Source organism: Puma concolor, chromosome B1 (assembly GCF_028749965.1).
Source record: "Puma concolor isolate L17-30 chromosome B1, mPumCon1.1.hap2, whole genome shotgun sequence".
Taxonomy (NCBI): Eukaryota; Metazoa; Chordata; class Mammalia; order Carnivora; family Felidae; genus Puma; species Puma concolor.
In genome coordinates, this window is record NC_141670.1 from 73,121,935 (window position 1) to 73,149,149 (window position 27,215).

A 27,215-nucleotide genomic window follows, 5' to 3' on the forward strand; every position below is an offset into this window, starting at 1 on the left:
ATACTGGGTTTTCTTTTCTTTTTTTTTGTTTGCACAAAGTAATATCAAAATTAATTTTGAAAAATCTATAAAATATTCAAGAGATCTAGACAAAAATTAGTCATAAAATATTTATAGGAAAATTTTAATTTAATTCTCTCAATAGGTGAGATATAAAGTTGGTAAATAATAAATAGAAGATGAAAATTATATACTTCATAATATTGATTTTTTTATCAGAAATGAATATTTTGTTTTGTTACGTGTTTTATATGTGTTTATTAAAATGATTTTCTTTTTTAGTTTGTTAATATAATAAATAATGTATATTGATTATCTAATGTGAACTCAAATAAACCCCACTAGATCATTAAGTATTTTTTTTTTATACATTATCGGATACTATTGCTAAAGTTTTGTTTAGGATGATTTCACCTATCCTCATAAAGGACATTAATCTGTGGTTTTCTTTTAAAGGACTTACCCTTACTCCCACCTTCCATCTTTCCCCACTATCACATTTTGGCTTGAGTTTAATTATTATTAAATCTGCATATTACTTTTTAATGTGACACAAACACACCACTTACATACCAATTATACCCAAGATAATTGCTTAAAAGGCATACTTCTGAGTCCAGACCAAAAGCCTGAAACAGAATCTGTGGAAATAAGATCTGAGAATTCAAAAGCATTTAAAAAGGATCAGAGAGGGTGCCTGGGTGTCTCAGTTGAGCATCAAACTCTTGATTTTAGCTCAGGGCTCAGTCTCACAGTCCTGAGATTGAGCCCAAGTTGAACTCGACACTGGGCGTGGAGCCTTCTTAAGATTCTCCATCTCCTTCTAACCCTCTCTGGCTTGCTCTCTCTTTCTCTCTCTCTCTCTCTCTCAAAAATAAATAAACAAACAAGCAAATTAATAAATAAACATCAGACACTTATACACACTAATATTTGGTCATACTTACATTTTTATTTATATGTTTAATTATTATATTTGAACTTTTATAGATTGATTTAGTAGCTTTTAAAAACATCAATTGAGATACTAATAAAATTAATCAGTGTGTGTCCAGTTTTTCCTACCGTGCCTTCACATCCTCTCCCAGCTACTGCATAATAGCATTATTCCTATATTAACAAGAGTTATAATATTTGCATTCTGGGCTCTAATGAGAGCTTTCATATTTTGTTGAATTCCTTCTGTATTTAAAATAGTTTAATATCGTACAGTTAGGTCTTGCTTTTATATCCAATATGTCAATCTCTGCCTTTTAAATTATAGTGTTCAGACTATTTACATTTAACATGATTGCTGATAAGATTAGATAGAAGTTATTTTGCCATTTGTTTTCTGTTCTTCCCAATGGTTTTGTTCCTCTTCTATCTTTGTCATCTTTTGGGTTCTTGAGTATTTTTGTGAATTCATATTAATTCTTTTGTTGGGTTATTATCTATCTATAACTTATGAAAACTTTTCAGCCATTACATCAAATATGTTGTCACTACTTCATTCCTTTGCTGACTCCAATTACACATATTTAAGGCCGCTTGAAGTTGTCTCACTGATCACTGATGTTCTTTACATGTTTATAATTTTTTCTTTGTGTGTTTCCTTTTGGATAATTTTTATTGCTATGACTTCAAGTTCACTAATTTGTCCTACTGCAATTCCTAATTGTCCTTGCATTATCTCATACATAATTTTCATTTCCAGAAATTTGGTTTGGATAATTTTTTATACTTTCCAGTCTATAAATAAAAATATTGAATATATTGAATAGTTATAATAAGAGTTTCAATGTTCTTATCTTCTGATTCTAACATCTATGTCAGTTCTTGGTCAGTTTAGTTTGATTTATTTTTCCTCTTATTATGGGTCATATTTTCTTGATTTTTGTGTACCTGAAAATCTTGATCAGAAGAAGGAATTTCTCAATTTTACTTAATGGAGATCTGTATATACATTTTTATAACTACAAACATTTTTGAGCTGCATTTTGTAATACAGTTAAGCTATTTGGAAACAGTTTAGTCCTTTCAGGTCTCGCTTTTGAGATTTCTTGAGAAGAACAAGAGAAGAATTTTGTCAGGTCTAATGATTCCTCACTACTGTGGCAAGAACATTTTAGGTACTCTGCCCAACCCCCAGTGAATCACAAGGTTTTTCAGTATATTAAATTTTCTACCCTTGCATGTTCTCTGGATACTATAACTCTAACATTCTAAGGTAGCTTCTTTCTATAATCAGGAATATTCTTTTTTTAATTTTATTTAAATCCAAGCTAGTTAACATATAATGTAGTAATGGTTTCAGGAATAGAATTTAGTGATTCATCAATTACATATAACATTCAGTGCTCATCTCAATAAGTGCTGTCCTTAATGCCCATCACTCATTTAGCCCAACACCCCACCCAACACCCCTCTATCAACCCTCAGTTTGTTCTCTTTATTTAAGACTCTCTTATGGTTTGCCTCCCTCTCTGTTTTTATCTTATTTTTCCTTTCCTTTCCCTATGTTCATTTGTTTTGTTTCTTAAATTCCACATCTAAGTGAAATAATATAATATTTATCTTTCTCTGACAGACTTATTTCATTTACACTCCAGTTCCAACCACGTAGTTGCAAATGGCAGGATTTCATTCATTTTGATTACTGAATAATATTCCACTGTGTATATATACCACATTTTCTTCATCCATTCTTCAATCAATGGACACTTGGATTTTTGCATAATTTGGCTATTGCTGATAGTGTTACTATAAACATTGGGTGCATGTGTGACTTTGAATCAGCATTTTTGCATACTTTGGATAAATGCCTAGTAATGCTGGGTTGTATGCTAGTTCCATTTTTAATTTTTTGAGAAAACTTCATACTGTTTTCCAGAGTGGCTTCACTATTTTTCATGCCCACCAGCAGTGCAAAAGTGTTCCCCTTTCTCCACATCCTCACCAACATCTCTTGTTCCCTGATAATGAGTGATGTTGAAAAATTTTTTACGTGTTTGTTAGCCATCTGGATGTCTTCTTTGGAAAAATGTCTGTTCATTTCTTTTGCCCATTTCTTCACTGGATTACTTGTTCTTTTGGGGTTGAGTTTGATAAATTCTTTATGGATTTTGGATACTAACCCTTTATCTGATATGTCATTTGCAAATATCTTCTCCCATTCTATCAGTTGCCTTATAATCTTGGATATATTCTTAACATATAGGTAGCTCTACACTTTGATGAATACTCAAAGGAAATGCCCTGTGGTTCTCTGCAGATCATTATCCTTGAAATTTTCTTTTTTTTTGTTTTTTTGTTTTTTTTGTACTCTGACTTGCAAATTCTATCCTCCTTTTTCTCCTCCAACTTCCAACTTTATTTCCTGAACTCAAGGATTTTGCTGGACTCTATCTGTGTTCCCTCTCTATGTGCTGAATGCTGAGGATACTCTAAGACAATTTGGGAAAATTTTAGTACTAATCTTAAGGTTTTTTTCCCCTCTCAGAGATTATTATTTAATGTGTGGTGTAAATATTCGAAATCATACAGAATATGTTTTCTGCTAAGGTATTAAATTAGAAATCAATATCAATAATATGTCTAGAAAAGTCCCAAATATTTGAAGATTAACACACTCCCCAGGTGCACAGATCAAGAAGAAATCATAAAAGAAAACAGGAGATAATCTAAGTGAGTAACAGTGAAAATACTATACACCGGAATTTAGGAGGGGAATATAGCTGAAAAAGATTTAAAGGAAAATTTACACATCTAAAAGCTTACATTACAAATAAGAAATTAAAAAAAAAATAATTTAAGCTTCAGTTTTGAGAAGGTAGAAAAATTTCCAATTAAACCCAAAGTATATAAGAGAAAAAAATAGCATAAATCAGTGAAATAGAAACATGAAAACAATAGAAAAATTATCAAAGCCAAAGGTTAGGTTTTTTTAAAAGATGAATAAAATTGGTAAACCTTGGCAGAAATAATCAAGGAGAAGGAAAAGAGAAATCTAATTATCAAAATCAAGAATTAAAGAAAAGATATCAATATACCTCTAACAGAAACTGAAAGGTTAAAGGAATATTACAATAATTTTATTTTATTTTATTTTATATTTTATTTTATTTATTTGATTTAATGTTTATTTTTGAGAAAGAGAGAGACAGACAGACAGACAGAACAAGAGTGGGGGAGGGGCAGAGACAGAGAGAGACACACACACAGAATCCAAAGCTGGCTCCAAGCTCTGAGCTGTCAGCACAGAGCCCTGACGTGGGACTCCAACTTACGAACCATGAGATCATGACCTGAGCTGAAGTCAGGTGCTCTATTGACTGAGCCACCTAGGTGCCCCTACAATCAATTTAATGTAAAAAAATTTCAATAGCTTGGATGAAAGGAACAAATTCCTTGGGAGATATCATATACCAATACCAATCTAAGGAAAAAAAAGAGAAAATCCGTAGAGTCCAGTATTTACTATACACATTGAATTTGAAATTTGAAGAAAACCTTCCCACAAGGAAAACTCTAAGCCCAGATGATTCCATTGGTGAATTTTAGCAAACACTTAAGAAAGAAATAATATTAATCCCATGCAAAATCATTCATAAAATATAAGAGAAAGAAATACTACCTAAAATGTTTTATGAGGTCACCTTTATACTGATATGCAAACTTGATAGAGTTTACAAGAAAATAATTATATAGACCAATATTCCTTATGAGCATAGATGCAAAAATCTTCAACAAAGTATTAACAAAATGGTTTTAAGAATATATTTTTTAAAAGATAATACATCAAACTCATGTGTGAGTTATACCAGGAACCTAAGGTTTGTTTCCCATTAAAAATTCAATCAGTAGGGGCACCTGGGTGGCTCAGTCAGTTAAACTTCTGACTTCAGCTCAGGTCATGATCTCATGGTTCTGCAAGTTCAAGCCCCATGTCAGGCTCTGTGCTGTCAGTGCAGATCAGATCCTCGTAGATCAGATCCTTGTTCTCCCTCTCTGCTCCTCCCCTATGTGCACTCTCTTTCAGTCTGTCTCTCTCTCTCTCAAAAATAAATAAACTTAAAAAATCAATACAATTCAAATTCATACATTAAAATACAAAGGTATTTCATAGTTGCAGAAAAATTGAGAAAATGCAAAACTCATACGTAATTTTTAAAAAAGAACTCCAGCAAACTAAAACAAGAATATAACTTCCTTAATCTGATAAAAGTTATCCACAAAAAAACCTATGGTTATCATACTTAATGGACAAATATCAAATGTTCCACCTAATCATCCCCAGAGGTTAAAAACAAACCAAAGATATCATTCCTTCTATTCACCATTTTACTAGAAGTCCTAGCCAGTGCAAATAATTCAAGAAAATGAAATAATAGCATTCAGATTTGGCAAGAAGGATGAAAACTATCTTCATTCACAAAAGGCATAATTGTTTACACAGAAAACCTTAAGAAACTTGCAACACATTGCTAGAATTAATAAGTGAAGTTTCAAAGTTTAGAAAAAAAATAACTGTATATAACAATACCTAGTTGGGACATGATATTAAAAAACAATTCCAATTTTAATAGCATCTAAAAGCACAAAATACTTGATTAATTTAACAAAAGATATATTAGACAGCTATGCTGAGAAGAACAGAATATTAAGACAAATTAAAGAATACAAATAAATGAAGAGATATACCGTGTTTGGGTATTAAAAGAAAATGTTGTTAGGATGGCAATTCTCCTTAAATTGATCTATATAATTAATATAACCTCAATCATAATGCCAGAGTATTTTTCTACAGAAATTGACAAGCTACTTCTAAATTTTATATGGAAATACAAAGACCTGAGAATAGTCAAACTAATATTGCAAAACAAGACCAATCTGACAGACATAATTACGATATTTTTAAGATATTGGTATAGGTATCAGGATAAACAAATAGAGCAAACAGATAAAATAGCCAGAAATAGTTCTAAACAGTCAACTAAATTTTAGCAAAGATGTCAGGGTAATGCACTGTGGCAAAATAACGCCTTTCAAATGATAGGTGTCGGGAGAATTGAATACATATATGAAAAGTAAATAAACCCAAATACAAACATTAATTGAGACAAATCATAGATGTGAAAGCTAAAACTCTAAAGCTTATTGGAAAACACACAATATCTTTCTGGCCCATGGGTAATGGCCAATTGATATAAACAGACACTTCTCTGCAGAAGACATATGAGTGATGAATAAGCATATCAAGAAGTGATCAACATCATTAGTCATCAGAGGAATGCAAGTCAAAGGCACAATAGGATTTCTACTACGATGGAAAAAAAAACAGAAACACTACCAAAACCAAGTGTTACAAAAGTGTGGAACAACTAGATCTGTCAAACTTTTCAAGTGGGACAGTGACCATTTGGGAAATGCACTGGCTATTTCTCAGTAAGTTCACTATATATCTATGCTACGACCTAGTAATTCATCTATTTTTTTTTTTTAATTTTCTTGAGGAATATAAAAATATAGCTCTACAAAAGGACTTACGGAAGAATATTTATAGCAAATTTAGCCATAAAGGCCAAAAACTTGAAATAATCCAAACATATATTAAAAGAATGGATAAATAAATTGTGGTGTATTCACACAAATGAATGTGACCCAGCAATAAAATAAGAATGAATTAATGATATACACAGCAACATGGATGAATCTCCCAATCATTGTATTATGTAAAAGGCACCACATACCAAACGATACATATTCTATGGCTCCAAGAGTATAAAGTTGAAGAAGAGACAAACTGAATCTATGACAACAAAAATTAGCACAATGGTTGCTATGAGGATGGGGCAGAGACTGACTGGAAGTGGACATAAAGTGATGAAAAGCCTGCTTCTTGACTGAGGTAAGTGATCACATGTGTATATACCGGTCGAAACTCATAAAATCATATATATAAATCTGTGCATAGAACTGTAAATTTTATTTTAATTAAAATATAAAATATAAAAATAGAGGATTTATTCCGAGTGCAGGGGCTGGTTGGGATCTCAGCAATGCTGCAGACATTCAGGGAATCTTCCAGTGAGTCGGTACCCATTTGATCTACTCAATGCAGAGAAACAGAACTGGCGGTCTTCTGCCCCATTTCTTTAAAATGTTGCTGCTCTTTCCCCACCATTCTTACTTTCCCCTCCATATCTCCCTCTCCCCACAGGAAAAACAGCAAAAACAACAACAACAACAACAACAACAACAACAACAACAACAACAAACCACTCGCTAGAGCACGCTCTCACATACATTTCATCCCTACCTGGTAAAAAGCAGGAACCAATTATCACAAGAATTTGCTATGTTAAGGCTCAAAAAACTTATGTAATTATTTACTGAATGAATGAACTTCCAGCTATTAAAAAAAAAATCAATGACTAAATTAAAATATGTTTCCTTCCAGAGAATGATGAGAGCTTGCAGGTGATTTTAATTAAAAAGAGTCCGTGTTGGTCTCACAAGTACACACAATCCAGGTAAGGAGATGCTTGTCGAAGATTTTCCGCTTTGCTCAGCATTACAGACCCTGTGGTGCAGCCATTACTTTGCTCCTGCCTCCCTCTCTTTTCAGCATTCCTTGTTTCTGGTTCAATCCAATCCCTGCCCAGATGCGGCCACTTAGTTCCATGGACACTGCTCCCTTGGACTTGGCTGTTGCTCTGACCTTCCTAGATTCAGTTCTAAGCTTTGTCTGATGTAGATTGACTTGTGGGCCTCTCCTGCATTATGGAATTCATTACCTGCTCCTGGGATTTCCATTGCATTGCCTGTTCTTGTAGCCAGTCTCTGGCAATGGAAAACAGAACTAGGGAGGAGGATGATAGGAGAGAGAAGCTATGAGAAGGACATGGGCTTGGGAGTAACAGAACCTATGATAAGAAATAATGAATTCTCTGCAAGAATGACATAATTGCACATTCATGCAACTGTCTTTAAGAATGTGCTGGTGGGCAAAGTGTATTTAGTAAGACATGGTGAATATATTAGCACAAACAATTAGTACCAGTAGCACAACTGTTCAAGATATATGCTCAGCTATGCTTTGCACAAAAGTAGCAGCACATCACAATATTTACAGTTTCATAATTCCACTTGTACTCTCTAATTATATCCACTAAAAAAGTAGCTGTTGGGACCTGTTTTTTTTTTTTAAGTATAAAACTCATGACTCTAATTATCTGTTTCATGTCTGAGAGTATAATGACAAAAACTATTCACTTGGGTTTTTTTTTCCTTTATTTTTTGAGAAGATAATGCAGCATTTTAAAATTTTAATGTGATAACATATGCCTGTATCATGACAAGCTATGTGGTGTTTGGCAAGTAATTTGTTAAAGTGTTAAGTCTTGGCAGTGATAGGTCATCTGGATGACTCAGTAGGTTGAGTATCTGACTCTTGATTACAGCCCCGGTCACGATCTCATGGTTGTGGGATCAAGCCCCACATCGTACTCAGCATGGAGCCTGCTTGGGATTCTCTCTCTCTCTCTGCCCTTCCCCTGCTCACTCTCTCTTTCTCTCTCTCTTTCAAATTAAATAAATAAGCATTAAAGAAAAAACTTTGACAATGATTTATTCATAAAGGACAGTAGATTCAGAGTGAGTCATTTTCACTTACTTCCATTCAGTTACATATTCATGGACTAAGAAGAAAGAGTTGGAGTTACAGATAACATGTGAATTGTCTAACCCACATTCCATCTTTCCTATAAGTTCACCCATTGACTGTTAGGTCAATGATCTAACAGATGTCTTTTATAAATCCTCACAAGTCAATCTTTAGTGACCCTTTGTTTAATAAAATTCCTACCTTTGATGTCATAAAACATAATCATGAAGATGTCTGCATTCTTTACTCTTGTGTTGTTTCTTTAGGTTCTCTGTTTTCCTATGGAAAAGTAAATCCATTGTTTTTTTGCAGCCATATATATTAATATTTCATCCCTTTATCAACTTGAAAATGTCAAAGATTATTTTCTCTATAAGGCATCACGTCTTTTGCTCATCCCAGGAAGTTAATTGAGAATTTATATTCTTCTGTGGATTTTAGATCATTAAATCTTGATATAATTCTTTACTCCTCCATTCCAAGCAACATACCACAGGAAGAAAATGGTCCTTCCTTATACTTTCCTCCTCAGTCCATCTGTACTAATGGGGAAGTTTTAAAGAGAATCTTTAACACACTGGCCTTGATTACAGAAAAAAAAAGAAAATATACAGTCAACATGCATCATTGTAACTCTGAAGAACCTGGGATGAGGCTGAAACTAGAAATTACACCATTTGGGCAATTCTTAAGATTGCCAGATTGTCTGATAGCAATTAGGCACCGTATTTTCCCTTCCATGCTCTCCCTATATCTTAGGGGCTAGAAACCTAAGAACTACATTTTCCCCAAATACCCGACAGCAAGGCTAGAGTTATAGTCCACAAATGAGAGATACTCACATGAATTCTGAGATGCAAAAGAGAAGCAAAAGACATTATTGATTCTATGGCAGGGGTGGGCAGGAGTGTGGGCTTATCCGGAAGCAATAAGATATTTTTTTTTTTATTGAAATATAGTGGACACACATTACATTAGTTTCAGGCTCAAAACATAGAGATTTGACAAGTCTATATGTTATGCTGTGCTCTCCACAAGTGTAGCTACTATCTGTCATTGTACAGTCCTATTACAAAACCATTGACCATATTTCCTATACTATATGTTTTATCCTCTTGACTTATTCATTCCATAACTGGAAGCCTGTACCTTTCACTCCCCTTCACCCATTTTGTCCATTCCCCTACCCACATTCCTTCTGGGAACCATCAGTTTGTTCCCTGTAGTTATGGGTTTGCTCCTGCTTTTTGTTTGTTCATTTGTTTTGTTTTCTAGATTCCATATATAAGTAAAATCATATGGTATTTGTCTTTCTTTGTCTGACTTATTTCACTTAACATAATAATACCCTCCAGGTCCATCCATGTTGTCACAAGTGGCAAAAATCTCATCAATTTTCATGGCTGAATAATATCCCATTGTGTGTTTGTGTGTGTTTGTGCGTGCGTATCCATTCATCTATCAATAGATATTAACAGGCAATATGATAATAAACCTGAACTCTTTCCTGTGTATCATCAGCTCTCTGTTGTAGGCATTAGCAGTGGTTTCATACAATTATGTGCTTCCTGGTTTCTTCAATGCCGGTGGAAGCTTTTCTTAACCTTCACTTCTCCAGTTCTTCCAGTGATTTTCCAAGACTTTAATTTCCTGTATTAAATGACTTTTTGCTTTAAATACCTAGCATGGCTTCTCTTTAGCTATCTGAATCATGACTAGTACAGTTTACTGGCCCTTCCATGCTTCCCTTGTGCAACGTTCTAGATAATTTTTAGTGAACCCTAAATTATATGTATGTATAGAGCCCTTTCTAATTATGCAAGTGTCTATACTTAATGGTCTTCAAAAAAAACCTAATCCTGAACAAATATACATCTTTACTTGACTCCTGTATGGCTAAAACTCTACTCTCCTGCGAGTTGTATAATAAAACTGGGAAAAGTTTATGGTTTACAATCTTAAAAATCTTTCTTCAAATCTCGGCTTTAGTATTTCCTTGACTCATTGACTTAGTTTCTTTTTACTGACCACAAACTTGATGCCAGAAGCTGCAAGTACCTGTGATACCACAATGATTAAACCAGTCCCTGTCCCCTGCCCTCATATGCTTAAAATATAGCAGCAAAGATTAGAGAAACAGAATTTGCAAGGGATAAAACATAGAGGTAGAGTCAGGTACTAAATAGCTTTCCAAGTCATAAAAAGATTTTGACTTTATCATAACTATGATGAGGAGACATTGAAGAGTTTTTATCAGAAAAGTGATTTGATAAAATTTCAGGTTCTGAAAAATCACTCTGGCTAGTGGGTGAAAGTTGGATTTGATAGGAAGATGACTGGATATAGAGACCATTAGAAAGCTGCAACATTAAACCAGAGGCGAGATAATACAGGTCTGAGAAGATAATCACAACTTGTACTATGGTGGGGAGCATAGGGATGAAGAAAAATGAATTGATTCAAGGAACATCTAGAAATTAGAACAAAATGTGGGAATTGTTTGGACATGTGTACTAAAGAGACCCAAGAGTCAAGGGTGACCCCAAAGTATAAGACCTTGGGGAACTAGATGAGTAGCAGTGTCATGATTAGGACAGAGGACAGAAATATAGGAAAACAAAGTTGAGGTGAGGTGGGGTGTGGATCAAAATGGCAGGTTCTGTTGTAGACATGTTGGATTTAATTTGCTGATGAGATACCCATGTAGATGTGTCCAGTCAGCTGATAGGGATACATACAGGTTTGAAGTTAGTTTAGAAGAAAGGTCTGGTCTTAAAGATTCAAACATTGTCAAAATACGGACTATAACTGCAGCCATAGGAGTGAATCCATTCACTCACGTTCAAGTACAGGAAAGAAAGAAAGCTAAACTACCTGTAAGCCACCATTATTTTCCTTCTTTTGGTTGTATCAGAGGCTTACGATTTCGCTTTGGACAGAAACTTTGATATAAAATATGACGCAATTTCTCTAATTTCCCAATGTCTTTTATTTCAACAGATAAAATCACAACATAAAAAGATTAATTACATCACAAGTATTAACTGGATCATTAAATGATTCTAATAATTTACTACTACAACTGGTAATACAGTGGCATACGCATTCCTTACAGGGTAAGAATTCTCCAAGAGGGAAAACAAAACAAAACATTGTAACCACAATTCTCTATTAGCATGTTAAGCAAACTAATTGCTTTTTAAAGGACAAAAAGTTTTTCCTTGAACAGTTATGTAGAGTCCCACAAAAAAAAATGAATTTGTCCGTTACATGGTACATTACATATATATATATTATTTTTTGTTTGCTTCTTAATTAGTCTTCCACTGTTTTCATTCTCTTTCAGTATTCCAGAGGTACAGCGCACTTCGAGATCTTTACTTCTACATCGGAAATAATTCAACAAGAGCCACAATATGACTTTTAAATATATCCGTAAAGTTGAACTCTCTCCGTTCATGAAGCTCATGTTTGTACCTAAACGTAATATTCATGCTGAAGTTTTTTAAACTTTAAGAAATCTATTCCCAAATTCAGTCATACTGACAAAAATATGATTGCAATGAAACTTCTTTAACAGAATCCAAAGAAGTACAACTATTTTCACATCTCAGTGTGTTTTCATAAACATACTAGGGTTTTAAGCATCTTTGACTGGGTACTATTGAAATAAAAATAGTATTCACAAACTCATTCAATGAAGAGTACTATAGCGTCTACACTCCACTATTTATAGGTAAAATTTTCTTATGTATATATTCATAAGTTATCCAAAAATACATAGCTAATTATTTTGAGAAGAGGATAATTTATGTTGAAATTGGTCCAAATAGAACATTTGCAAAGTGGAATGCATGCAGTGTTTTTAATATTTCTTACCAGATGGGTTCCATTTTGATGAAATTATATTGTTTTATTAATCATGAACCATGGAAAATGAATTCCACGTCCATGGAAGATGAATTTCAAAAAAGAACACTACGGTGTTCTGTAAACACAATAGAGCTATGTATCTGTGCAAAAACTGTTTACCAATAATCACAAAATGTGGCAAAATGCCACAAAAATTATTTTTTAATCTGAATCAATTTTAGTGAAGACACATTCAACTCCAACATAGGAATAATACATGTTCAGAAAGTTATAACAGTTAGCAATGGTTAAAAGTATTGAGCTGTATGTTCATTTGTTGTCACATAAATAGTATTTACAAAGCAGCAACAACTTGAAATGAGAAGCTAAATGATGGGTTACATTTCTAAAACTGAGAATTTCAGCCTTCAATTTTGAGTTGGAGACACTTTTCACTAAATGTGTATTTGGTTTTAAGAACACCTGGTGAACTCAGTGTTAAAGATTTCCCTCATCACTCGCCAAAATACTAATTATATAGCAAATTTCACTTTATCACCTGGAAGTCATTCAAATAGCTGGTAACGTTCCCTGAAGGATTGGTCCATAGGAGGAATAATTAAAAAAAAAAAAAAACCCAATACAGAAGAGCCTGCAGCTCCCTAGGGAAATTGGTGTTGGGTAGTCCTTTCATCAGATGAGGGGGCAGTGAGCAGCACATCACCCCCAGTCCATGCCCTAATATGATTTGAAAGGCAATTTATTTAGCCAACCACTTCTAGCAATGCTGATGTCATGTTCATTCCTTGTTCAGGTTTCCTTCACTCTGAGAAATAGTCAAAAGCATTCCTCTGCTTTTACTCATAATTTGACCTACCATCCAAGCAACTATAAGCAAACTGTTCACTGCCCTATCTTTGAATAGGAGTATTTTCATGGAGGCTCTGCCAACCAGGTTTCTTTCCACAGATCACACTGCAATTGCTTCCACTCGGATCCTCTTCTCCTGCCTTGAAATGGGAAATCAGGATGCACCCGGGAGCCCTTCTCAACCGATTTATAGCTCTGGTCGGAATTCATCAACATATTTTCACACCAGAGCTTACTTACACATTGGTAGCCTCTGTGAAAGAGTCATTGGGACCATTGTTCTTTTTTACCTCCAGGTTCTTTTTAGTCTTGAACGTCACAGACACCTCAGAGTGAATGGCATCCAACCTCTGCTCACAGCGGAAGGCTGCTAGGAAAGCCTTTCTATAGTTGCTGTTCATCCAGCCATAGAGAAAGGGGTTGGCAAAGGTGGAGCACATGGCGATGATGTGGAACACAGTGAAGATGAGTTTGTACTCCTTCAGGTCTAGGACTTGGTTGTCAATGTCAACAGCGAGTTGGAAGGCATGGAGAGGCAACCAGCTGACTGCAAACACCACTACCACACACACCAGCATTTTGGTCGTTTTTTGCCTTCGCTGATGGTAGTGATCATTAGCAGCTCCAGGGCTGACATGGTTCTTAAGTTTACTCCAGATACGAGTGTAGGAAAAAGATATGATGCCCAGAGGCAAAACGTATAGGATCAACAAGGAAGAAAGACTGTAGATGGTGCCATAGATGTTCTTCTCCTCACCAGGCCACTTCTCAGTGCAGACCACAATCTCAAAGTCAGGAATAATCTCAATCAGCGAGTACTCGCGGAAGATGGCCAGGGGGCTTGCAAGCAAGGCACTGATGCCCCAGGCCAGGCCAATAATCAGGAAGCTGATTCTCTTGGAGATCTTGCTTTCCAGGTGGTAGACAATGCAACGATGCCGGTCCAGGGCAATTACCGTCAAGGTGATCGTGGACACTTGCACTGCCAGGCCCTGGGCATAGGGTACCAGGTGGCACAGGACAGGACCCATTTTCCACTCCCCCATTAAGGTGTAGGTAAGAGTGAATGGCAAGCACAGGGTGTTCACCAGAAGATCTGCCACAGCCAGATTGGCAATGAAAAAGTTGGTTACTGTGCGCATGCTCTTGAATTTGATCACCACGTGAATCACCAGAGAGTTTCCAATTACCCCGAGCAAGATGATAGAGCAATAAGCTAATATGAGGATAATCTGCACCTCAATCAGCATGGTGCTGTCTAGAAGCTCTGGCTCAGGGTCAGGGGCCAGCTCACCTCTAGGAGTGGTTTGCCGTGGATGGTACTTCTCCACCTTCATTTCTTCCACTGTCTGGTTCTCATCAGCCTCTGCACCTACTGGGCCCATTTTCAGCACCTAGCACAAGAATATACAATTAGAAGAAGAAGAAGAAGAAGAAGAAGAAGAAGAAGAAGAAGAAAAAGAGGAAGAAGGAGAAGGAGGAGGAAAAGGAGGAAGAGGAGGGGGAGGGGGAGGTGGGGAAAGGGAGGAGGGGGAGGAGGAAGGGGAAGGGGAGGAGGGGGAGGAGGAGGGGGAAGGGGAGGAGGGGGAGGAGGAGGGGGAAGGGGAGGAAGAGGGGAAGGAGAAGAAATAACACGGAGCAAGGAAAACACAAGGGAGACGCAAAGGAATATCACAAATGGATTGGTTTCATTTTGGTTAGGGCTCAAAATACATGTCCCCTGATCCCTGTAACTGCGCATAGTGTAACATTTTAATAAAGCAGGACCATTGTAATAGTTTATTCACAAATATGGATGAATTAAACCAGGTCCCTGAAATGTATATTACAACAGTAAAATGTAATACCTATAGTGTAGACATAAATCCAGTGTGAATGCTACCAAATTGAGTCAATCTATTTTGAGTGGGATAAATGTTACAAACTTTACCGATTAATTTTATAACTTCTATTAAGTCTTCAAATTTATTTTAAGGTAGACAAAGAAAATTACCCTCAATATCTTAACTGCTTCAAATTTATAATTATAGCAACAAATTTCACAGAAAAGAGAAAACTATTAAAGCCCTTTGAGTGGGGCCTGGACTTTGGAAGTATAGCATAGAACACATAAATATAAACTGAGCATATTCCATTTTATAGCCATTTTTTCTAGTGTTTGGGTTAGTGTTAAAACTAGGTAGCCTGTGTAAAACGGTTGCTTTTTTTGAAGATCTGAAATAAACTTCCTACTGACACACAGCAGAATCCCACACAGGATCTACATGGAAAAAAAAATATGTCCAAATCTGAAGCATCTCTCTCTCTAACCTCTAAATATAAAAGTTTTGACGCTTTTCTTCTCCAATCGCACGCCCTCAAGACTTTCCTTTCTGCATGCCCTACTTCAGTCAATGTTATCCCCATTGATTACACCATGGGGAAGGTTAAAAAGCAGGTAACCATTCTAGACTTTGTCAACTCATTTAGTCTCCACATTTAAGAGACCCCTCAGACTGACTTTTTTTTTTTTTTATCTATTTATTTTGAGAGAGAAAGAGAGTGCAAGCAGGGGAGGGGCAGAAAGAGATGGGTGGGGAGAGAGAGAATCCCAAACAAGTTAATGAAATCATGTATGCATGGTATCCGCAGATCGTGCAAAACAGAACCTATTCAAGAATGTAAGGGAGGGAAAATTAAATGCAGAGTACCTTGTGACCAGGGCTATCCACTGGAAATAGAATCACTATGGACTAGTCCTGTGGGAACGAGATCCAGAGAGAGGCTACTGAGGCATTGCCCAGAAGAGAGAGGGAAGGAGAAGAATACAGGGGATTCTCCATTCCTCTGCCCTCTAATTACCTGCCAATGCCTCCTATGACCAAACTCAGCCAAGTGCCTGGTGACTTGGGAGCCTGAAAATCTAGTCTGCAGGAGTCAGCCCTCTAGAGGAAGGGTAAGGAATGGACCTGAGGGCCCAACTAGGTGCTGTCTGTGGGCTGAATAAATATGACTCACCTACCAATGTAGGTAGATGCTATTATGATTAATAAAAACCAAATTTATTTAAAAGAGGTTCAGAATTAATGACAGCAGCCTTTTGTCATTGTGAATTCAAAAATTACTAAGATGTTGAGCTCTGGATGTTTTTACAAACTTGAAAAAAGAATTTCACATTAGAAACCAACATATGATATTGTTTTCAGCAATCTGGAGACATGGGGGAAATGATATGATCACATTCGAATTTCAGAAAGACCATTTTAATGTCAGAGTAGGCTCTTTCTAGTAAAAGGCAAGAGCCTGAGAGTGGAGGCACTACCCCGTTGTCATTCCTCCCCTCTCCCCGCACAAATCCTGGTTCCTGGCATAGGTTTTAAAATGCTTGCTAAATGCATGTTATAATAAGTGTAAGCATCATGAGGGTGAAGCCATGCCTGGCATTTTGCACATGCTCAATTATTATTGCTAAGTGAATGAATGAATGAATGAATGAGAAGATGAAGTGAGATAAGTCACAAGACTATTAGAGTAATTGTGGTAAGAAATCAAGGACAAAGCCAATGTGGTAGGAATGATGAGGACCCGTGAGAAAGGTGTATAAAATCAGTCTAAGGGGCACCTGGGTGGCTCAGTCAGTTAAGCATCAGACTTGGTTTCAGCTCAGGTCATGATATCACAGTTCGTGAGTTCGAGCCCCACACTGGGCTCTGTGCCATCCTAGTGATTGTATTTCCAGGGGTTGGCCCTGGTCCCTGGGCTTTGGTCACACCACCTACTCCCTGTGTCTCTCTGGCTGGAGGTACTAATGACTCTGTGTTCTTGCTAATCCTTGAGTGGCTTCAATATCCTCTGTTTGGCTTCCATCACTTGCGTAATCAATTCTCCACATTTAATTTTCCCTCCCTCACATTCCTGAATAGGTTCTGTTCTGCATGATCTGCTGATACCAGGCATACATGATTTCATTAATTTGCTCTCCCACTAATGGTTCTGCACCAGCCTACAGAAGATAATCCCAACTCCATTATATGACATTCAAAGCTCTTCTTGAACCCATTCCTGCCTACCTACCCTCTGGCTTCATCTCTCCTGACACGCCAATAGGTATCTTATGCTTCTGTCATACTAAACTACTTCGGATTCCTTCAATACATCAGCTTTTCTCATGCCTCTCTGCTTTCCCGTTCTGACCTGGGAAGCCTCTCGGTTACCCAACAATCTGTGCTGACTTCTAATACTACAAGAAGCACAAGTCCCAATGCAATCATTCCCCCACCACAGCAATCTCTTTAAGGACAGAAACTGGATCTTTTCCATCCATTGTGTAATCCTTAGCACACTAACATGTTAACAGCACCCAGTAATTTGGCAAAACAAATAAGAAGCTACAGGAAAGCATAATTCCTTGTTCTGATATGACATCCTTGAGCTTATTTTCTTGTTCTTAGGTAACCACCCCTGCAAGAAAATTGTTCCAAGATCCCTCTTAAATCAATCCCTGATTAGAGCATTAAAAACTGCCAGTCAGTATAGACCACAAGGAAACTTTCTATCTGAGGGGCCTACCACACACACACACACACACACACACACACACACACACACAACCTTTCAAGGAGCCTTACTGCAGAGAGAGAGAGAATTCCATATACTCAGATTTTGCTTTACTGATATTTCCTAGTTCTGTCTGCATAAATTTCAAATAGCATGTTCCAAGGAGCCTTGACTCTCTTTTGTATTTGCCTCCATTCTTTAGAAATTAGGGGGAAAAGTGCAACTAATTATCTAAATCTCGGAGTGTATATTTAATAGGCTACACCTTCTCCCTTAAACTAAAAGAGACTTTACAGAGTACAATTAATCAATGCTGACAAGTCATTAACAGGATTAACAAGACTCCATGAGGTCTGAGTTTGAGATTTGCCACAAGCTAAATTGAGAGTAAGCCTGAGATGGAAGGATATGAGTTTGTTTATTAACTTGTTTTCCTTTTCCTGTTCAGTTCCATTTTCTTCATTTCAAAGCCCCTTTATTTAAAACTTCTCGGCAGGAATGGTTATTGATCTACAGGCAATTAGCGTATGGATACCAATCACAGTTCTCAAGCACACTGCTGGCCCTCAGCCAGGGCAGAGGATTGCCCAGAGAATGCATCATTTCATGTTTAGGCTTCTGGAAAAGTGGAAGAGGAAAAGAGATACATAGAGGGAGCTGACTGATTTAAACTCAAAAGCACAAACATTAAAAGATAAGCAGGTGAGGGAAAAACCCTTTCTTTGAAACAAGACAATATGAAGCATTCATATCAGTCGGGTCTTTTAAGAACTGTGAATGGTGCAGTTTTCTTGAACAAGTGAATCTTTAGAGATTCTGTTACAGAAATATTTTCCTGTTTGTAGAATAAGAAAATGACTTCAAGTTTCTTTTTTTTTCTTCCAGAGATAAAGAACTTCAAATCACCCGAGTGACAAACCAGTTTATACTTTCACTGCGTGTTTAAATTTGTGGGGCTTTTTTTTTTTTTTTTTTTTTTTTTTTTTTGCAACAGTACCTTTATTGCCACAGATTGGCTTTAGTAAAACTTAACATCTGGTCAATCACAACACCTTCCAGGCATTTGTCCCAGGGAAAAATCCCAGAAATCATGCTACATACTCTATACTGGTTAGTCCTGGGGGAGGGGAGTGGACTCCAAGAATGCTGCATATAAGACAAGGCTGTTTGGTTTACAAGCAGAAAGTTGAAAATATCCACTGAAGAGTCTGGTAATAAATCACTTTCCCTATGTTTGAACTTCTGGCCTTTCCTTGCAAATAGCATGGTCTATTTCATGTGATTGCGTGTAAATGACATGCCCCTATTGCAAAACGTCTTAAAGCTTTTACTTTTGCTTCCTCCCTGTGCACCATATGCTCCTACCCAGTGGGTGAGCCCTTCTGGTGCAAAACCAGTGAGTGCTTAAATAAATGTATTCATTCTTGAACAGCTTTGGAGAATTCCAGATGACCTCTTGCTTTAGACAGGTGCTTGATTTTTTTTTTTTTTTTTAAGAGAAACAGTAACAACTTGCTGCTCTGGAAAGATGATAACCTCTCTCTAAGAAGGGTCAAGGAAATAGTGAAGAACCTTCAGCAGAAAGGGAAAATTCTAGCGAAAGTAGAAAATGGGGATGGCTATCACCCCAACCCCCACCTTCAGCCTAAATGAGAGAAAAAAAAGTCCCCACACTCATGAGGACCTCCCCCATACCCTCTTCTCAGGACCAGAGCTCTTGTTTGGGGGTATTCTCGTTCGCCAGTGTGAAATCAGAGTTAGGACTTACACTTACTTACCCGGTCTTGGCGTTTCTGCTGAGACGTGGAAGCAAGACGTGTACGGCCCGTCCGTGCAACGATTATCTAGCCCTCGGAGCTGAAGAAGGCACTGGAAGGTCCCCAGACGCTAGCCCAGTTCCGTCCGTTCCGATGGTGCAGGACCGCCAGCGGCGCGCGGAAGCGCGGCGGAGCGCAGCGTCCGCAGGGCAGTCGAGCCGCTGCGAGCTGGCGCTGCCCCGCTCTACCGCCGACCTCCGGGGCCAAGCGCGCTGGGGCACCGCGCTGCGCGGCACAGAGCAGTCGGCTGCGCTGGTGAGGATGCGAGGCTGGTGGGGGGCGGGGGCACGGGGGTGCGGGGAGAGGCAGCCCTTCCCTGGGAGAAACAACAACAACAACAACAACAACAGGTACAGAAGGGCGGGGGGCGAGGGTCCCGCCGCGCAGAAAGCTGGACGGGAAGTTTCCGTGGCGAGGGAGGGGGACAGCGTCCACGGTGTCGCCGCTGTCTCCAGGTTTCGAAGCCCGCGCAGAGGGACCCGACTCAGCGCGGCGCCCCCTCGCGGATCCCAACTATCGCCTGCAACTGCTAGTTTCACCCCTGTCTCCGGCGACCCCCAATTGTGATATTTTGGCCGTTTACACCACTCCAACCTCCTTTCCCTTCCGCGACCCCCTTCCTTTGCTCTCCGCTTCTCCGTTCCGCGAGAGATGGCCCTGCAAAAAGCTCCTAGATTCGGGGTTCACCAAATCAGCCAGGGAAAGTCGAGGGCGAAGGCGAAGGCGGAGCGGGGGGACTCAGGTTCGGGCGAGGGTGCTGAGGTCACGGCGCAGCGAGCAACAGGAGACCTCGAGCTGGAGGGAGGCAGACGTGGAGGCAGAGGGCCGTGCCTTGGAAGGGCTGAGAAAACCCCACAACTTCCAGCCAGGAGTTGCTTCTTGTTTTGCTTGTTTGTTTTTGTTTGTTTGTTTGCTCATAGGAGCAGAGTGGGGACCCGGACCCTTGCAGAACCACAGAGGAGCGTCGCACAACTGCGCCAAGGACAAACCCAGGGCACTCACACCAGGGGCTGGAGCCGTCGCCGCGCTCCCACGGGAAGGTAAAACGAGTTGAGATGCCTGTTGCCCACCACTGACAATTCCCCTAACGGGTGTCTGCTGACAGTTTACACGTTGGGTATTGCGAGTTCAGATTCAAAAGCCGGCGGGCAGCGAGTGTGATGTGCACTCTGTCTTCCTGCAAAAGGTAGAATAGAAAGAGAAAACAATGGGTGACAAACAATCTTTCTCCAGTTAGTTGACTTCCTGATCCTTCGCTCTTTGATCGTGACCCAAGCCACTAATGCCAGGATGAGTGAGTGCCTGTGGAATACTCTAATCTTTTTGTGGCGAAGCCTTGTTAATGCCTTGAGCCATCAAGCTGAGTTAGTGGATCAGAGCAAAACAGGGTTGTGGCATCAGTCCACGACGCTGAGGGGTCTGTTTCCTGGGGATTCCTCCCAGAAACTCTAGTTAGAACCATTCCTTATAGAAATTTGCAACCAGCCTCTCTGTCCCTTGTTCAGTTTTAGAGGGGGAAGCAGATCCTGCCAAATTAGGAAAACAAAGGCCTGAAATTGGAAACCAAAGTCTTTCCTAAGTAGCCCGTGTTGAGGTTTTGCACACATTACTTTCCCTCTATTCATCAGTGTCTTTATTTCTGAAGTGACGATGGCCATACTCAGTTCACTTGGAATTTCTCTTAAGTAGAAAAAAAAAAAAAAACAGTTTAAACAACTCAAAATAATATTCTTTGCAAAAATATTAGTTATGGCTTCCCTTAAAGAAGATTGGATTTTCAGTCTTTTCTGGGCTTGCCCACACCTTCATAATATTGCATGTATAAGTATCTTTATACAGCTTAATCTGAAATTGATTATCTGGTTAATGTAAAATTATGCCTACAGGAGCATAGACATTATTTATAAAACAAAGCAGCTTGGGCTTCTCAGTTACCATGAAAGAAAAGTAAACTGAACTGGAAATATACAAGATGTTCCATATAAGTCTACTTAAAATATTTTTGTAAATATTTCTTAACTTGGGGAAATATTCCTTGTCACGCCTGTGTTTTGTGCAACAGGTTCCATGCTTCCTAATATATTTGCACCTGTGAATAGTGAACTCTGTACCCAGGAGTTGTAATTTTAGAAGAGTAGGAGTGGCTTGAAACAACAACCACAAAAACATATAGAAAGCACAGAAGAGCAATCAGATTAATTGCTTCGGAGGGTTTGACTGACTTCGATGACATTGATTCTACAAACATCTTTGCCTCCCATACAACTGCCTTTTGAAAGCAGCCTCGCAGTCTTATACAAATATTTATCTTATTCCCTTACAGACATGCGTGTCTTAGGAAACACCCATAGTTCCCCAGACATCTCGTCAGCAACTTTGAGGAGACTAAATGACCTCTCTCTCTCCCAATAAAGTACAGAATTGGATGAAAAAAATGGATTTACTGAAATTAAAGTTGCTTTATTGTGTGTCATATTATCAAGGATAGCTTTGGCAATGAACTCATGACATTTTTGTGCATTCAAGTCTCACTGATACCTTTTGATGTGCATACCCTGTGAGCTATCATAACAATGAACCACTCTGATGAATGCCAATAAAACCTATCAAGACACTGGTAGAAGTTTGTGGAAGGAGTAGTGAAATATGGACTGATCCATAGGGAGACAGGACAGGATTACTGCTGCCTGATTTCTCTTGTGTCAAATCACGGAATTTCTCAGGCGAGTTCCACTGCTAAGAAGAATATACGTTGGTTGTTCCCAGATAGGGAACAGACGCAAACTCAGATGCCTACCTGGGCTGGGCCAGTGACATAAATGCCCAGCTGAGTTGTGGGAGACGGTGGGGAGTGGTGGGCACTGCCACACCTGTGAGAGCACAGAAGTACAAGCCTTTTCTGAAGGAGGAGGCTGCTGATTCCACTGAGCTGCCCTGCAAATATCTCAATCCAGTATTGTCAGATCTGACATTTTAAGAGAACAAAAATGCATAGTCTTAAAAATCTTTCCAATTTTAAATGAAGGAAACTAATTTTTAAAAAAGTCAAACCCTTTGGATGCCTGGATGGCTCAGTAGGTTGAACGTCCAACTCTTGATTTTGGCTCAGGTCATTGATCCCAGGGTTGTGGGATCGAGCCCCTCTCTCTCACTCTCTCTCCCTCTCCATCTGCCTCTCTCCTCTGCTCATGTTCTTTCTCTCTAAAATTAAAATATTGAAAGAAAAGCTTTTTTAAAAATAAAAGTCAAACCCCCAGGTGGGCCAAAATAAATAGACACGGATAGATAGAGCAAAACCTGCAGCCTGGCCTGTGGGCCTCCAATATCTGATATTAGTATGTGAGGTTTGATAAACCTCCTAAAATACCTAAAACATAACTCTATTATCATTTCCCCTACCCCACAGACCATTCCTCAGTGCACATGAATATAAAAGGAATACAACCAAAGATTAATTGCCAATTAAGTGTTTTTCTTTTCCACTTCTGATTGAATAGATATTCCCAATGAGACTCTGAAGTAAAGGACCTGGTCAATAACTGAACAATCAGTATTTATATAGTTACAATGAAGAAATTTCAGACAAACTCTTTGTCAAAAAAGAAAGATAACATCAGTAGAGAAAACCACTTGTGATGCACTTACTTTATCTGATGTGGATGATGATGATATGGATTTCCTTCCATCTAAATTCATTTTGAAAGCAAGGAAGCTTCCCCCAAGTTGTAAATAATTTCATTGTTTACACTATAAAAAGAGAAAACAGAAAAAAAAGCAAAGAAACGAATACACATCATCTAAAACATCACTGTCCAATAGAACTTTCTGCTGATGGTAATGGTGATGGTAATGTTCTATCTCTGCATTGCCCAGTAAGGTAGCCACCCAATCACACGTGGCTATTGGGTGGCTAGTACAGTAAATGTGGCTAGTACAACTTAGAGAGTGAATTTTACATTTAAAAATTTTTCAAAAACACCAAGAAGAATAAGTATGTTTTGGTTCCTAATGGAAAGTCCTCCTGGGGTCATTTCTGCCAGAAAGCTAGTTTGTTTGTTTGTTTTCTCACCTTAATGTCAAGTTTCCCTGAAAGACTATTAAGTAACTCTCAACTCATACCAAACCAACCTAAATCACAGAACAAAACAGTGTGGTGCAGCTGATTCCAGAAGAAGAAAGAAATAAGCTCCATAAGTCAGGACAGCAGCCTAGGAAAGGAAGAAGATTATAGCACCAAAAGAGAGTAGCAAGCCCAAGCAAGGAATTCTCTAAACCCCAGTAATGGAAGAAAAGCTCAATGAAGCTAATAAAATAATGTACTTAACACAGACTAAACAAACAGAGCCTAGTGACAAGTCCCTAGTAAGGGAATAATAATCACATTAACTTAACAGTTAGTTACAGTGTTTAGTATATTTGAAAATGATTCTGTCTTGCTTTATTTATTTATTTATTTATTTTTTTTTTAAATTTTTTTTTCAACGTTTTTTATTTATTTTTGGAACAGAGAGAGACAAAGCATGAACGGGGGAGGGGCAGAGAGAGAAGGAGACACAGAATCGGAAACAGGCTCCAGGCTCCGAGCCATCAGCCCAGAGCCCGACGCGGGGCTCGAACTCACGGACCGCGAGATCGTGACCTGGCTGAAGTCGGACGCTTAACCGACTGCGCCACCCAGGCGCCCCTGTCTTGCTTTATTTAAACGTTCAATAGGGGCACCTAGGTGGCTCGGTCGATTAAGCGTTCGACTTCAGCTGAGGTCATGATCTCTCAGTTTGTGAGTTGGAGCCCTGCATTGGGCTCTGTGCTGACAGCTCAGAGCCTGGAGCCTGCTTCAGATTCTCTGACTCCTCTCTGTCTGCCCCTCCCCTGCTCACACTGTGTGTGTGTCTCTCTCTCAAAAATAAATAAACCTTAAAAAAAAAAAAAAAAGTAAATGCTCATAAATTTATTTATTTATTTATCCTCAGGTTTATTAGGTCCTTACAGAAACTCTTTGTAAAGTTTCAATAATACTCCCTTGTAGTAAAAATTATGGAACCTAGATATCCTAATGGCCATTTGGTTATAATAATGATGTTCAATTGGTTGTAAATAGATTTCTGATTGGATGTGTGTCCACCTTTCCTTTCAGGGAGGAAAAAAGCACAGTGGGAGTGAAGTTAATAACTGATCAGATATGATGGAAGTTGCATCAACTTGACATAGAAAAAAGAGACCAGTTTATATGAATGGAGCTGGAAGTGTGTTAACTTTTTAAATAAGTCTTTAAATAAAGTAAGTTTTTAAAAACTGGTCAGTCTAATCGCACTTGTGATGAAAAGGCTGTACTTCCTTCTACATCCTTACAAACTTGGTTCATTTGTAACAAGTGGACCAGTAAACATGTGAATGGATAAGAAGTGGTCAACAAATAGTTTCACAAAGCTGATGGGCTAGATTTTCTTAAAAATTTTGTGGGCAGCAGTATGTTATGAAGACAGGTGTCTCATTCAAGAAAAGCAACTAGTCATTCAAAGTGAAATGTATGCTAAATCCTAAGTTGAGCATAAATATCATTTGCTATGATTTGTATTTCTATGGATTTGGAGTTATTTTTGTTTTGAATTTTTAATTGCAGATTCAACGTGATTAAACAGGATTGTAAGTACTATATGCAGCATTTTGCTGAGATTTTTATCTTTCAGTGATCATCCAAAGTATACTGAGACTGGTAAGGAACCAAATCTAAAAGAATATTTAAATGCAAATGATTCACAGTTCAAATTTTAACATAGAACAAAGGAAGGGAGATTTTTATGTGGAATTCAGAATTTAATCAATGCAAATTTTCATTTGATTATCTGAAACATGCACAGAAGGCCCGTGGCTAGAGAGGAAACATGCACCCTCTTAGAAATTTCAATTTTATTTAATAAGTGTTTATCCTTGTAGCATATAGAGACATAATTTGATATATATTTTTTGAGTCATACCCTCAAAACAAATTTAATTTTTAATTTTTTCTCAAAAAACTCCAAGCAAAATTAAAGCTCTCTCTCATATGAAATTATTTTTGGTATCTCTTGACAGATGAGAAACCAAAGATTTCTATATAATTTTTACATATCATTTTGGAGATGGTAAAACGGCTATTCAAAGTAAAATTTTTAAAACATTAATTGTATACTGCAAGTAAGACTTAGCTTAGGACTCACTACTCTTTATTATAAAAATAAATTATATACAATCCATATAAATGTTTTATTACTCACAACTCCTACCGATAAATCTTTATTGAGTATCTAATTTGTTACAGACACTATACTAGACAATGTCCATACCACCATGAATTACACACAGACCTGCCACTGATTGTCTCTAGTCCATTAAAGGTGTACAGACTTTTAAATAAAAAAGTTCCATAGGAGTGCCTGGGTGGTTCAGTTGGTTAAGTGTCTGGCTTCGGCCCAGGTCATGACCCCATGGTTTGTAGCTTTGAGCCCCGCATCGGGCCCTGTGCTAACATCTCTGTGTCTCCCTCTCTCTCTGCCCCTCCCCCTATCATGCTCTGTCTCTCTCTCTCTCTCTCTCAAAAATAAATAAACATTAAAAACTTTTAAAAAAGGGGCGCCTGGGTGGCTCAGTCGGTTAAGTGGCCGACTTCAGCTCAGGTCATGATCTCGTGGTCCGTGAGTTCCAGCCCCGCGTCGGGCTCTGTGCTGACAGCTCAGAGCCTGGAGCCTCTTTCAGATTCTGTGTCTCCCTCTCTCTGACCCTCCCCGTTCATGCTCTGTCTCTCTCTGTCTCAAAAATAAATAAACATTAAAAAAAATTTAAAAACAAAATTAAAAAAAAAAAAAGTACCATAAACAGAGTAAGATTCTCTAGTAGACTCTGACATTATAGATTCGGGGCCACAAGGAAGGAATGGTCAGTTTTTTGTTTGTTTTTTATAAGAGTTATTTGTTGGGAGAATAAGGAAATGCTTTGTTGGGGAGGTGACTCAACTCAGTGTAAACCTGGATAGAAACGATTCTTGGCTTTACCCAGCACTGGGATGCCATTTTCTTCTCCACTGCATTAACTTGGATGTGTGCTACTGAGACAATGCGGAACTTTCTGAGGAAGAACAATCACTTACACATGTCAAAGTGAAGTTTTCAAAGTTAAAAGCATTATTCTCAAAATATATAGTGAGCACATATCCAATATTTAATTGATTAATAAGAGCACCAGCACAATGGTAAAGCTGGATTAAAGTAGGATCGCAAAGGTAGATGCCTATATCTAGCCAGTGTAAGACAAAGTCTTGCATAGAATTAAGATCTTAGATATAAAACAGGTTGATCGGGGTGCCTGGGTGGCCTAGTTGGTTTAAGTGCCCGACTCTTGATTTCAGCTCAGGTCATGATCTCACGGTTTGTGAGTTCGAGCCCCACATCGGACCCTGCATTGAGCCCGTCCCCTCTCTCACTGCCCCTCCCCTGCTCACACTGTCTCTCTCAAAAATA

The 27,215-nt window shown here is 38.2% G+C and overlaps 2 protein-coding genes across 8 annotated transcripts in view; one reads left to right on the top strand and one right to left on the bottom strand.

The window, feature by feature from the left end:
* Window positions 1–11,612: 11,612 nt before the first annotated feature.
* NPY2R (neuropeptide Y receptor Y2) lies at window positions 11,613–20,660 on the bottom strand. Its single transcript, XM_086704024.1, has 2 exons — window positions 19,684–20,660; window positions 11,613–14,763 (listed from the first exon to the last, which is right to left on the bottom strand). Exon 2 carries the CDS (start codon window positions 14,752–14,754, stop codon window positions 13,606–13,608), a length of 1,149 nt encoding a protein of 382 aa, XP_086560150.1. The 5' UTR covers window positions 14,755–14,763; window positions 19,684–20,660; the 3' UTR covers window positions 11,613–13,605.
* The window catches only part of LOC147581690 (uncharacterized), an 80,799-nt gene continuing 72,985 nt past the window's right edge, over window positions 19,402–27,215 (top strand). For 4 of the 7 annotated variants that reach the window (XM_086704031.1, XM_086704026.1, XM_086704029.1 and 1 more), the window contains exons 1-3: window positions 19,402–19,977; window positions 20,643–20,762; window positions 25,343–25,435. In XM_086704031.1, coding sequence (XP_086560157.1) covers window positions 19,555–19,977; window positions 20,643–20,762; window positions 25,343–25,357 — 558 coding nt within the window. In that variant the 5' untranslated portion in view covers window positions 19,402–19,554 and the 3' untranslated portion in view covers window positions 25,358–25,435. Of the gene's footprint in view, window positions 19,978–20,642; window positions 20,763–22,045; window positions 22,333–23,128; window positions 23,185–25,342; window positions 25,436–25,794; window positions 25,960–27,215 lie in introns of those variants that run through there. The other 3 variants (XM_086704030.1, XM_086704025.1, XM_086704028.1) reach the window with 3 other exon arrangements.

Excerpts from the sequence above, each read along its gene's own strand:
- NPY2R (XM_086704024.1), bottom strand. The coding sequence starts at position 14,754 with ATGGGCCCAGTAGGTGCAGAGGCTGATGAGAACCAGACAGTGGAAGAA.